General features: G+C 59.1%; 1 protein-coding gene across 1 annotated transcript in view; it reads left to right on the top strand.

The window, feature by feature from the left end:
* Positions 1 to 13,781, top strand: part of TMEM132D (transmembrane protein 132D) — a 571,909-nt gene that overhangs the window by 477,630 nt on the left and 80,498 nt on the right. The window contains exon 5 of the mRNA XM_082699872.1: positions 7,782 to 7,925. Within this exon, the coding sequence (XP_082555998.1) occupies positions 7,782 to 7,925 (144 nt within the window). The remainder of the gene's footprint in view (positions 1 to 7,781; positions 7,926 to 13,781) is intronic.

Genomic DNA, 13,781 nt, shown 5'->3' with positions numbered 1-13,781 from the left:
ACTGAGTGGTTGCAGACTTGATCTTGGGAGGTCAGCCGGACTCCGTTTCTTCAACCCTGTCAACAATGCCGCATCCACTGCAAATTCCTTCCTGCCGAAACAAGCGAGAGCGGTTTCTGTTGTCTGCAATTAAGATCTTGACTCACACAGTATCTCTCAAACCCAGACGTGGTTTCCAAGATATTTTTTTAAATCAACATATATGTATTACTTGTTTCAGGGGTGCAGGTCTGTGAATGGTTTACAGAATTCACAGCACTCACCGTAGCACATACCCTCCCCAGTGTCCATCACCAGCCACCCTCTCCCTAGCCCTACCCCACAGCAACCCTCAATTTGTTTCCTGAGATTAAGCGTCTCTTATGGTTTGTCTCCCTCCCGATCCCATCTTGTTTAATTTTTTCCTTCCCTATCCCCCAAACCCCCTGCCCTGCCTCTCAGATTTCTCATATCAGGGAGATCATATCATAATTGTCTTTCTCTGATTCATTTATTTCACTCAGCATAATACCCTCTAGTTCCATCCACGTTGTTGCAAATGGCAAGATTTCATTTCTTTTGATGGCTGCAAAGTATCCCATTGTATATACAGACCACATCTTCATTATCCATTCATCTGTTGATGGACATCTAGGTCTTTCCACAGTTTGGCTATTGTGGACATTGCTGCTATAAACATTCGGGTGCACATGCCCCTTCGGATCACTACGTTTGTATCTTTAGGGTAAATACCCAGTAGTACAATTGCTAGGGCGAAGGGTAGCTCTGTTTTCAACAGCCACTCTCAAAAACCATATGGAGGTTCCTCAAAAAGCTCCTCCAAGATATTCTTGAAGAAGGAGTAAATATGGGAGGAATGGAGCATATATTCTGTAGAACAAATATATCAGAAATACAGGAAGTCAGAGACGTATCAGGAGGGGAGGAATGATGGTACAAACTGTAGGTAGATCTGAAATGTGCGTGTTCCCAGAGCCCCTCGGTGCAGCTCCCGGCTGGTGTCCGCCCAGTCTGTGTGGCTCCTCGGTGCAGCTCCCGGCTGGTGTCTGCCCAGTCTGTGTGGCTCCTTGATGCAGGGCCCGTCAGTTCTTCATTCCCTGAGGACCTGGTCGGACGCTGCTGGGTCATTTGGTCGGGTCTTGTTACGTGAGTGTTAGTTCCTCCGAGGATTGTTAGCAGACAAGAGAAGAAGCATTCCTTCCGAAACCTGCTGCCTGATTTACTGTAGATTGTGGCCACAGGTCCATGCAAACAAGAACGCCTAGGCGTGATCCTTTTTTAAGAAAGTAGCACAATACTTGTCCCAGACTTTATCAGGGGTCATTCGCTCCTGACATTCAAGAACTTTACAAGCACCCGAGTCCATCCTGGAAGCTGGGCCTTCACGCCTATCGTCTCCTTCCAAGCTGGACAGTTCCCTGACCTGGTCCATCTCGGGTCACGTCAGACCACTTGCCGCGTTTCCCTCCGGGGCTTCTCTGCCATCCTGGGAGCCCTGCCTAAGGGTGGCAGTGACACCCCTGGGGAGAATGCGTGCTTCCAGCCTGAAGTCGGACAATTCTGGAAGGCCAAGCCCCTGGAGATGCTGGTCCCTGGGTCCCCGCTGCAGGCTGGACGGCACCACCTCCTGTGGGCTCTTCCTCCTTCCCCTCCCCCATCTGCCACTCCCAGTCCTTGCAGATAAATTAACGCCACCTAGAGCCAGTCTCAGGGTCTGTTTTCGGGAAGATTCAGACTAAATGCAATATCCAGTTTGCAAACTGAGGTTGATAATTGTTCAGAAATACTAAGTCTGCCTCTCAGTGAGAGCTAGAAGGAGCCCCTTTGAACCACCTTCCTGGGCATCTTTATTAATTAGACGCTTTTGCTTATAAGCAAAAGAAATTGATTCTGGTGAAGTTTGGGGGTTTTATTAACTACTTGACATATGCAGAGGTGTGCATGTTTAATGTGTGTAACTCAGTGAGTTTGGGGGTAAGTTCACACCCCGGTGGAACTAGCACGGCTCTGGAGGCCACAGACGTAGGCGTCACCTTTCGGAATGTCCCTTATTATAATTACTGCATGCACGTGTGTTGAGAACACTCAACACAAGAACCTCCGGCCGAAAGAGCGCGGGCTCTCCCAGAGAGCAGACGGCGGGAGAGAAGGCAGGAAAGGCAGCTAACAGGGAAACGACGGGTTTCCAGGCGCTGCGGACCGCGAGTGAGAGCCGAGCACCCGCGGCTCCTGCCCGCTCCCCTGAAATGGAATTCCCGACCCCGGGGGAGAGGCTGTGTGGCCTCGGGGGTGCCTGCTGACTCCGGCACCCCCGAGGGAGAGGGTGGCTGCGTCTGTCCGTCCCGAGGAGAAGGGAGACTTTCCCTGAAGGATAATGATGCGTTTTTCTGGAGAAGGTGTTGGGGAGGCAAAAACAGAAGCTTTGATCCCAGGGACTCAGAATAAACAATGTTATCAGGAACTCTGCCTCAGTAGTTCCCTGAAGTCCTGCCTGGGGTGTGGGGAGGGTGCCGGGAGCTTGTCCCCTTACTCACGTCCTCCACGGCGGCTCCGTAGGAAATGTTTCCTTGTGTGGATCTCAGTAGAACAAGTTACCGGTTAACTCTAGTTCCCTCCCTCGGAATGCCCATCTTCCTGTTTCCTCTCTCAGGGAGTCTGGGCTGTGGAGTCAGGGGACAGGGCCGTGGGCTGCTGTGTCCCGGGGACTAATCTGCACCAGCTTCCTCCACTGTGGGGAAGAACAGCCACCCCTCCCCGCCTGCCCCCTCCCGAGGGATGCTCGAAGCCTACTTGGGGCGCTCTTGTTGGGGAAGCAGCCGTGGCGCGAACATCATATTCATTTATATTCCCTCCAACCTTCCTCATCTGGTTCAACACACACAGCTCCATGATCTCCCAAGGGGTCACGATGACAGTGAAGGCAAAAAAGTGGTTTTCTCCCCACTCCATAGAGACAAGAAGCTATTTGATTTGCTGATTTCAGCCCAAGACCCGCAAAACACAAGGGCGTCTTTCTGGTGCCGCGTATCAGACAGGACTGCGGTTATCTGAGAGCAAGATCTTACAGTCTTTCCCCTGCCGTGCATTTGGAGGGAGAGTCCGGGGTCGGTGTTAGGATGCCTCTGGCTGGCGTCCAGATCCCTTCCCTTGGGCTTGGCCACTCACTGGTTCCCGGGTCCACCGTTAGAAGGTACCAGAAACACAGGGGCTGAAAAGAGCAGACGACTGTCCCCCCGCCTTCTGGAGGTCGCCGTCCAAACTCAGTGTCGGCAGGACCACGCCCCTTCTGAAGGCTCCTGGGGAGAATCCTTGCCGAGCTCTCCCAGCTTCGGTGGCTGTTGGCTTCCTCGATGTTCCTCGGCTTACCGAAGCACGACCCTGACCCCTACCCATGCCCTCCCAGAGCCGCCTTCCGGGGGGCTCTGTCTGTGTCTTCTCGTCTCACAAAGACACCTGTCATTAGAGGTGGCCCACGCTCTTCCAGGATGACCTCCTGTGAACTTAACTCGTCATAGCTGCAAAGACTCTTCCCGAACGAGGTCGTATCCTGAGGTTCTGAGTGGATGTGGATGGTGGGGGGACACTGTCTACTCTGAGGCAGCCGCCACTCACACCTGTGTTTATCAGACACTCAGAGACGACAGAAGAGGCACCGGTCATTGTCACCCACTCCCCAACACTGGTGACTCCCCGAGACCCAGGGCAGACACAGGAGGCGGAGGCGGGCACTGCATTATCCTCGTTCCGTCACTGAAGCTAATTAGGCACCAGGGGTCAGGGGAGCCATCCGAGGTCACCCGCTGGACAGTGTCCGAGGCTGGAGTCACACCCAGCTCTCTAACAACAGCTTCCCTGCCCCTGACCCTAACGTGACGCGGGGCCATGTGTCTTAGCTGCATGCTCTCACCATGGGGGTTCAAGATAGAGCCCCAAAGCCAGGATCATCTGTGCTTGGCAGCGGGAGAAAAGGGAAAACACAAGAGAACTTTCAGAATCTGCTTTTTTTTTCACAAACTTTTTTGGAAGCCTCACCCAGTGACTTCCATTTATATCTCCTGGACCAGAACTGTGTCACAAATGAAGGACAGCCCCCCAAAAGGCAATAATTTTAGCTGGACATCCCGCAGGCTCAGACAAAATCAGGGTTTCGCTAGGAGGGCAGGTGCACGTAGGTGGGCGACAGACCATCTCTAACACACAGCTCGGCCTTGGGGTGCGGTTCAGAAGGCTGCAGGGCCGTGTTTTTCTGTCTCCTTGACCTTCCTTCCCTACGTTTTCAGATGAACTTGGAAGGAAGGGTGATCGCGAATCCGTGACTGGGTTCACGAGGCAGGAAATCGGGGTGCCGGGAGGCAGGAGGAAGTGAAACCGACAAGCCAGCCCTCGAGTTCCGCCTCTGACCCGCCAGCCCTCCCGACGAGACAGCAGCCCTCAGTATTCTTCCTCGGTCCTCCGCCCCACGCACGCCCCTTACACCCCAGCACCTCACAGGGCCCCGGACTGCCGTCTGCCAGGAGCATCCTTGGAAACGGGGGGAGGCTGCTTTGCCCACACACGCAGCAGGCTGGACGTGCTGGGGACGCAGGCCTGGGAGCAGCTCTCAGGAGGCTCCGTATACATCGCCCAGCTCCCTCGCCCCTCTGCCGATCTATTTTTAGGTGTGTATTTTAGGTAATTCCCCTGCAAGGGAATGTGTGATAATATGTCTGCACATATGGAAGTATATAACACGCATGGTGTATTTTGCAACGCGGCGTGGTCCCCGCAGGACCGGCTCCAGCAGCCCACCGTGGTAGCTGGTGGAGGCGCGCACGCCTTCCTGGCTCTCTCTTCCGGACTCCCCTACGGACACTTCCTGAACCGCCCCCCCCAACGGCGCCGCCCCGACCTCGAATCCCTTCCTCGAATCTGTGCTAGAGCAGATCCAAGAGGGGAGCTGTCATTTCTCCGGCAAAATCAGGCCACTCCATGTTTCCCTACAGTAGAGGGTGCGTCGAAGCCCGAGATAAGGATCTGTGGCCTCTTCCAAGGTCGCCTCAAAGCACCGTCACCGTCTCCTCCCTTTGTGCCTCCTCCTGGCCTCTGGACGGCCTGACGTTCTCTGCAGCTCGGAGATACGCAGGGGGTCCTTGGGGCTCCCAGGGAGCCCTGCGATGGAGCTTCCCCAACGCCTTCCAGCCTTGCTCTCCTCGCTCTGAGGGGCTGGGGTAGGGGCGACCCATGGCGACAAGGCGGTGAACTTGCCAGGGACTTCTGGGGTCAGATCAGCAACTTAGCTGTGTGTCATGTCTCAACCTGAACCAAGGCCGTGCTGGGCACTCCCACCACCTCTTGCCTGGAGACACGCCCTTCACCTTCCGGGGAGAGCAGAGCTACGCTGAAGAGAAGGCTCCTGGCGTCGAAGACCTGGGAATGCACAGAGAAGGCGGGAAGGCCTGACAGCCCCGGCGCCGACCCCATGGGATCCTGCAGGCAGAGCGAGGCGTCCGGCCAGAGGCGTCCCCCAGCTCTGGGCCTGCACCCGCTCTCCAGTGAGTCCCAGGGTTGGTCCTGACCGTGCCAATTTGAATGCCCTTTGGGGTTTGCTGTCGGCGGCTGCCGCTTCTTCCACCAGACATAAGCGAAGTCCTCTTCCTCTTCCCTGAAGCAGGTGTCCAAAGCCCTAAGTCTGAGATCCCGCTCTGTGCTTTCCTTTGAAATGAGCCAGTTTGGGCCAGACAAAGAGTGATTCCCCACTGGTTCCCAAAGCCTGAACGGTTTCCCTGGATCTCACAGAACGCGGGCCTGGATGCAGGTTCTCCACCCCCAGAGGCGGCGGGAAGTAGCGTCACATTCTGACTTCATCCGTTCATCCTTACACTCTGCTGGTGCCCAGAATAAAATCCCGTCAGGCTGGGAACTCACCAGCGAAGGGGGAGAAAACAACAAGTGCATAATCAATGGGCATTTAGAAGCTTTTGCATACTGAGACAGCGGAAGGCATGGTCTTTGAAATTCGGGAATATTCCAAACTGCGGTCTTTCTTTCAGAGTTAAATAACCAAAAAAAAAAAAAACAAAAAAAACCCAAAACCATATATATAGTTTCACATTCAAATCTACACCAAATGAGCTAATTATAAGATGAACGAGTCCTATAAAGGAAAAGTAAGACCTTATGTAAGAAATACAAAGTTAACATAAGGAAAACAGTTATGCAATGTTAGGATGATACATTTCTGTCCCTTCCTCTGACATGCTCCTAAATGGGAATTTGCAACTTCACATGAAAATCAAATTATCAAGACCCCGTGCAAGCCTGGCCCTAGGAGAGACGTGTCTCCTCGCATCCATTCAGGCGTCTCACTGCTGCTCCCCCAAGGAAAGGCTGGGCAAGGTCGGACCTGCAGAAGAAGCCCTGCGTCTGTGCCAACACAGCCCCTCTCGGGGACACCGCTGGCCCGCAGCTCACAGCACCGAGCAGGAGCTCTGTGGGCAAGAATTCGGGAAGCTGGATGCACGGAGGTTGTGGGGTGTTGGGGACTTTGATCTCGTGTGATTGGGGGAGACAGTCCCTGCAGATGGGAATGAGACCCATTTCTGGTTCTTGGGGCTCAGTTTTCTCTATCTAAGAAATGGGTTCCTGTGATCTCCCGGGGCCCTGTAGGAGGACCTAAGAAGGGAGAGATGTGCTGGGGACAGGGGCAGAGTAAGGGCCGCTACGCAGTGTCTGGGACATGCAGCCTGGGGTCCCGGGTCCATGCACAGGACTAAGGGCTGGAGACCAGGGAGGCAGGGCGTGGATTCCAGTCTTCCCGGCCAAGTCCTTGTCCGCGCGTCTTGCAGATAATGTACTACTCGCGGCAGCTAGCCCTGTGCCAGGCACTGGGAGCAGAAGGCAGACCAGTCCCCTGGAGCTTGTGGCCTGGAAGAGAGGTCTCCGATTGACTAATTCTAAGTAAGACAGCAGTGGTGTGAGATGCCGCAGGGGAGAGGCTGTGCCCGTGTGTCCTGGGCTCTAAGGGGGTCTAAATTGAATAACGAAAGCAAGCAGGGACGTTCTGCGGGACACCATGAACCGTGAGCAGAGGATGCGTCGGGCAGGCAAACGCATGTCTGCGTGGGCGTGTGTGTCTGCTGCACACACGTGTCATGTTGGTGGGCCGAGCATGTCGTTGGAGCCGTAGTCGAGTTCCAGACATACACAGAGGCCAGGACCCAGTAAGAGCCCCAAGGAGGGACAGGAAGGGAAAGATGGCCAGTGCAACAGAGTTCCAAGAGTGAGGGTCTCCGTCTCCGTGTGCATGCCACACGTGGGACAGGCCGTGGGTGGGTGGGGCTAATCTCCACTGCTTTTAGGACCCCTTGCTCCCCTAGTCAACGGTTCACGGCTGAAGGTGGCATCATTTTGTCTCAGCTCAGACATCCTGGCATAGCTGACACGTGGGCTCAGCGGCTGGACTGGGTTCAAGTCCCACCTTCACTGTTGCCAGGCTGTGTGACCTCGGGCAAGTGACACGACCTCTCTGTGCCATCTGCCAAAGGGAGGGAATGCTAAGATCGGGTCTGCGACCGAACATGTCCACTGTCGCAAAGCAGTTAAAAGAGCTTCTGGCTGACGGGGAGGCTGGTCAAACACAACACGTGTGATAAATTTGCTCCCGCCCTCCCCATGAGGTCCCCTTCCCCATCCTGTTCTCCCTCAGTGACTCCGGGCCGTGCGGGCGCCGGGGTCCTTCGTGGGGAGGCGGGAGGTCGTCGCACGGAGAAGGTATGTGATGGCAGGTGTGTTTGGTCTTCCAGGAGGCTGAGATCCTGAACACAGCCATCCTCACGGGGAAGACGGTGGCCGTTCCGGTGAAGGTGGTGTCGGTGGAGGAGGACGGCACGGTGACCGACCTGCTAACGTCTGTGGAGTGCCGGTCGTCCGACGAAGACGTGATCAAGGCAAGTGGACGCCTCCCTGCCCCGCCCCCCCTCCCCTGCCGGAGTCCGAGGTGGTGGCCGCCGGGGGTCCTGCGGCCCCTCCCAGCCCATTCCGGTGGTGTCTGGAGGCTCAGCAAGGTGTGCAAAGCTCCTGACCTTTCCTGTGTGCCAAGTGCTCGGGGCCTCGTCCCAGTCCTTGGGGAGGCCGTGGAGGGCTGCAGGGACTGGGAAGGGGGCCAGACCCAGCCTGGGGGGTGTGCAGCCGTGCTCTGGGATGGTTGCAGAGCAGGGAGCGTGTGTGCCGAGTCGGGGTTGGGGGACGAGCGTGCACTTAGTCTCCCCAGCTGTGACTGACAGCGCCAGCCGAGGCAGGAAGAGACGGCTCTGCAGCCGGGGGCACGGAGGGCGGCCCTTCCTTTACATGCCCCGGGCCCCTGCTTTCCTGCCCTCTTCTCGCTCTTTACAATTGAGCGCACAGCGGAGGCGAAGCCGAAGTGTGCGCAGAGATATTCTGGCGGGGGCGCTCGGCCGGCCGCTGCACTCGGCGGGGGACGGGCTTGTCACACTGCCACTGCCCACTCCCGGCTCAGAGCTGCGGTGGCGAATGCTGCCTGGCACCCTCCTCCGAGCCTGCCTCCCAGCAAGCACCTGGGGGCAGCAGGCAGGGGGACAGGAAGTGCACGTGACCGCTTCTCTCTGGGTCCCCGCAGCGGTCCGAGCTCGGTGACCCCCTTGTGCTGGGCGGGAGCTGCTAAGCCCCTCTGCTCGCCGGGAACTCCAGGGAGCAAGTCCATCGGCAGAGAGCAGTGGACAGATGCCAACGGCGTCTCCACCAGCTGTTGGGTCCTGTTTGGTAGTAGGACCGTAGTCGGAGGCGCGGTCCCTGCCCTGCGATTGGCTGGGGACAGGCAGGGGAGGGAAGGAAGGACGGCGTCGTGACACACCGCTCACCCCTGTTCCGGAATCCCCTCAGCGGGTACCGGTCAGGCCGGGCCTCCCGGGGCCGCAGACCGTTCCTGGCTCGCCCTCGACCTCCCTCTCTCCCCACATCCCGTCCTCCAGCACGGCCTCCAGACAGGCCCCAGGCCCGACCCTCCTCCACGGCGTCCTGCCAGCCCCCAGGCCGCGGTCCCTTCTCTCTCCCAGACCCGCGCGGCGCGGCGTCCTCCTCGCGGGCCCCCCGGTGGCCTCCTCTCCCCCGGAGTCTGCTCTCCCTGCGGCCGCCAGTGGGATCCGAGTGTCCGTCTGACCACGTCACTCCTGGCTCCGCAAACACCCCCCGCTTCCCGCCCGTCTCAGAGCAGACGGAGTGACTGGGGCCGCGGCCCGCCCGCCTGAACTCTGGCCTCGCCTTGTCGCGCTCCGGCTCGTTCTCTCGGTTCCAGCCACACCAGGGGATCGGCCTTTCCGCGAGCGGGTCAGCCCCTGTGTTCAGCCTGTGCTCCGAACTGCCTCCCCGGCAGGGCCGTGTCCCCGGCTTCCCTTCTCCCCAGCCCGTCCCCACGTCCCTCCAGCACCGCCCTCCCGGCCCCGCTCGCGTTTTCCCGTCGTATTTATTCATCGAAGGTCTATGTGTGCGATGCAGATCTCTCTGTTTTCACATTTATGTTTTTACTTTACTTTGTCTGACCGTCTCACGGGGGTGTAGGCTCTGGGCGGGCAGCGCCGTCGGGTTCTCTTCCTTCGCCGCCGCCCCCCATCACGAACAACCCCGGCAGAGAGGACGCACCGGACAAATGTGTGTCGAACGTGCGAGTGAGTGACGCGGTGACCGACAAGACGGGAACGCACGTGGTTCGTGGTTGAGCCACGGAGGCGTTCTTGGGGACAGACTCACGGGGGGACGCTGAGGCTGGGTCTGCTCACGGCCGGCCGGACGACACACAACGTGGAAACACCGCAGGCCGAGGGCACGCGGGGACGGGGGCGGGGGCGGGGAGACGCACTCTTGGAGCAGCAGAAGCGGCGAGTTCCCGTGAAGGACGTTGGGGCGTGTTCTCGGCAGCCTCCGTCCGCGCTCCTCCTGATGACAGACGTTTGCTCCAGGACGTTCCTTACTGTCTTTGCTCTTAGTCCCAGCAACGTAAATGGTGCCGTGTCCACCCCAACTTCCAGTGGCCGGGTGACCCGCCGTGGCCACAAAGTGCCACGTCCCTCTAGAGGCCGTCGTCTGCTCCGGGAGAGACCTGGTCCCAATCCCAGCCGCAGAGGCGCCCTCTGAAGAGTCGGGCGTAAGTCTTAGAAAAGACAGGGTCCCCCTCCGTTTGATCTTGTTGCCAACCCTCCGTGACGGGACCTCCTGCCGTAAGCAGGTCGGCCGCCTCCAGAAAGAGACCAACAGAGAAACTCTCCGGGGGCAGCCACGTCCTTCCAACAGCGCCCGAGAGCTCGATCCCGCCAGACCACACCAGACTTTCCCCTGAGGATGCTGGAAACGGCTACTTCCGTGCAGAGCAGTCGGAGTTAGGCTCGTGGTACCGGGCAGCAAAGAGGCCCGCACTTGTGTCCATGCCCTGGGACTCCAGGAATCCCGGGACTCAGGAAATCGCCCGGGGCCTCAAGGACACGCACCTGCAGCCCCAGGGACGGAGGCACAGCCTGCGGGTCGAACCCGCGGCTCACGCTGCTGTCTCTTCGCGGCTCCGGGAGCACAGGGTTAGGGTTAGGGTTAGGAATCTGCTGAGCCGCATGGTCTGCTGTAAAGCTTCAGTCTTTTCCCTTCTCTTTGCTCTTTCTTCCCTCCCAGCCAGAGGCGGGGTAAACCCGAGCGTTCTCCCCCATCCGTTCTCCCCCATCGAAACCTCCTCGCAGGAAATCCGCTGGAAGAGTCCTTCGCACTGAATTGTAAATTCCGGGAAGGCATGTTACCTTCTGCTTCCCAGGGATGCCGGGTTTTCAAAAGGCAGCAGATCCCTCCCTAATGGATGCATTTCGGGTGTCAGCAGTGATATCCGTTGTGATGCTTCGGGGTTGGAAATAACAGGAAATCCCACCCACGCTGACTTCAGTTTAAAAAAAAATATATCAAAAAATGTTGTTGGCTGATGTAATTGAAAAGTCCTGATTTGGGCGTAGTTTATGGGGATTTTATTCAGAACCTCAAAAGATTCACGAGAACATCCTTACTCTGCCCCCTCCACTCCCTCCCTCTCTGTCTCTTTCTCTCTGTCTCTGTATCTCTGTCTCTCTCTGTCCTGTCTCTCTAGATCTCTCTGCCTTTGTCTCTCTGTCTCCATCTGTCTCTCTGCCTCTCTCTGTTTTTGTCCGTATCTCTCTGTCTTTCTCTCTCTCTGTTTCTATCTCACTCTGTCTCTGTCTCTCTGTCTCTATCTCTGTCTCTCTCCCTCCATCTCTCTCTCTGTCTCCATATCTCTCTGTCTCTCTCTCTCTCTCTCCCCTGTCTCTCTCCCCCGTATCTCTCCCTCTGTCTGTCTCTCTCTGTCTCTCTCCGTGTCTCTCTCTCTCTCCATCTCTGTCCCCATCTCTCTCTCTCTGTCTCTCTCTCCCTCACTCCGTCTCTGTCTCTCAGCCCTCACCTGCAGACAGAGCCCCTTCCTTCTGTGTGGCCTCTGCCACAGCGGGGCATTTGGAGAGGCCACCCCGTGGGAGGAGAGGGTCCACGGGGCTCAGCCGGAACCCTGCCGGAAGGAGAGCAGACCTTCCAGTCCTGGGACTGGCTCCATTGGGGGACCCACCCAGGAGGCCCCCCGACCCCGATCCCAGCGCCGCAGCCCCAGCCCCCGACACCTGATGTTCCAAAGCCTCCTCACCCCAGCCCATGACCTGCGGAGGCGAGGCAGGGAGGGGAGGCCCAGACAGCTCTGTGTGTGGTCAGCAGGAAGGGGAGCGGGCTTCAGGATGCTGGGGGTTAGGGAAGCCGTAAGAACCTCCAGAGTGGCACCGTGGACGGCTGCTGTGCCCTGAGGCACAGGGAGTGGACGGGGAGTGGATGGAGCAGCTGGAGGCCTGCGAGACGCTGGCTGAGTTCTCGGGGCCGCTCGGGTCCCAGGCTCTCGCCACCCCTCCCGGATAGACGGGCGCCTCCCCCAGGCCACAGCAGTGCCCCCCGCCCGACCAGGTGGACCCGGGGAGCCTGCCTCCCTCCGTGCTGTGCTCCCCCACTCAGGGTCCTCCCCTGCGTCTCCAGCAGACGCAGCCCAGCTGGGAACTGGGCACAGCCCAGCCTGACACCTTCTCCCAAGGCTGGTCCCCGCAGAAGAGAGCCGACCCCTGCGAGGGGAGACAGCCATTTCCGGGATGGGGCTGCGTCGACGAGCCGGAGGCAGGGACAGGGGCAGGCAGGGCCCGTCCGCCTGGCGCTTGGCCTCCTTGCCGAAGCACCGGGTATGCAGCTGCCAGTCAGGGGCTCCTGATGGGGTCACGGGCCCGCATGGAGGGAGCCCCGGGTGGCACATGGCTCTGGCCCTGCAGGACACTGCTGGGCTCTGTCACCCGGCAGTGCATGGGGCCGCCGCCGGGAAGGGGCGGTGGGTCCCGTGGTCACCCCCACACCATGGTCCTGCTCCTCGGGCAGCTTCGCTGTTTCTCCCCAGGAGTGTAGCCAAATGGCTTCGTAAATCCTCTTGAAGGAACGGGCATTAGAAGCGATTAAGGCTCCTCACCTTCCCTTGTAGGAGCCGCCTGTAGTGCCCCGCGGGGAGCGGGGTGGGGGCACCTGCGTTGAACGGATCCTTCTCGGGCTCGGGGGCCCAGCGGGGGCTTGGAACGGGGAGACCTCCCAGCGCACCCCTTCTTCAATCCACCTTGTCGGCAAGGAAGCCCCCCCATGGGGACGTTTGCCTCTGTAGCTGCCGAGTGGGCCGGCCCCTCCGTGGAGACGCCGGGGACGCAGCCGAAGGTGGAGCAGGAGCGGAAGGAAGGAAGGCGGCCTGCGGGCGGCGGGCGGCCCCGCCGCTGTCTCTTCCGTCCCGACGCGGACGCCCAGGAGCCGTGCTCCTTGCCTGCAGCTGACTTCCGAAGGCCAGAACGGACTGTCGCTGGACTGAGAGTCGATGTTCTGGTTTACAGCAAACAACACGTCTCTTCCCCGGACGCTGGCCCGACTCCCGGATTCCAGCCGTCCTGCTTTGTGTCAGGCTGTCGGTGTTTAAAACATCCTGCGTCCTTTCGGCCTTACTGGGGGCCCTGGGCCCCGGCTGCGGGTTCCGCGTCGGGAGCTGCGTTCCCATGATGACAGGAACAGCGTCTGTGTGCGGCTCCTCACGCCACGCGGGCGTCCGCGCCTTCCATGCTCCCGGCCATCCCAGGGACTCAGGCGCATGTCGGTTTTTCCGCGTGAGGACATTGAGACAACGAGAGGGTTTTCTTTTCATTGTGGCCAAATACGGAACATGAAATGCGCCGTCCTAACCATCGCGAGGCACACAGCGCGCGGTGCTAGGAGCGTCCCCTTGCTTGTCCATCATCTCGAGGACTCTGGTCACCCTGCAGAACCGAAGCTCCGTCCCCACGGGTCACCAGCCCCTGTGGCCCTGCCCCTCAGCCCCTGCGGGCTTCCCTTGTATGGTCTGTCTCCGTGAACCGACCCCTCAGGGGCCTCCGGGGCTGGCCTTCCGGGGCCGGCTCCCCGCGCCCCGCGTGCGGTCCTCCAGTTCTCCGGGGTGTGGCCGGGGTCGGTCTCCCGTTCCTTGTTCGGGTCAGTAACGCCGCCGCGTGGGGGGCCCACGCCTGGTCCCGCCGCCCCTCCATCAGGGGACCCTTGGGCCGCTCCGTCTTTCGGCGGCTTCGCGTCCTGCCGTTCTGCAGACGCGGAGTTCTGACGCCTCTGCAGAAACCAAGACGCGTGGTCCCCGGGCCCAAGTCCTGTTCCATTTTTGCCTCCATCTCTCCTCCTCCGGGACGGGGTTTGGTGCACGA

The sequence above is a fragment of the Mustela nivalis genome (assembly GCF_964662115.1).
Source record: "Mustela nivalis genome assembly, chromosome: 14".
Lineage (NCBI taxonomy): Eukaryota > Metazoa > Chordata > Mammalia > Carnivora > Mustelidae > Mustela > Mustela nivalis.
Note: the sequence above shows the minus strand (reverse complement) of the source record. Positions and strands in the feature narration are given on the sequence as shown.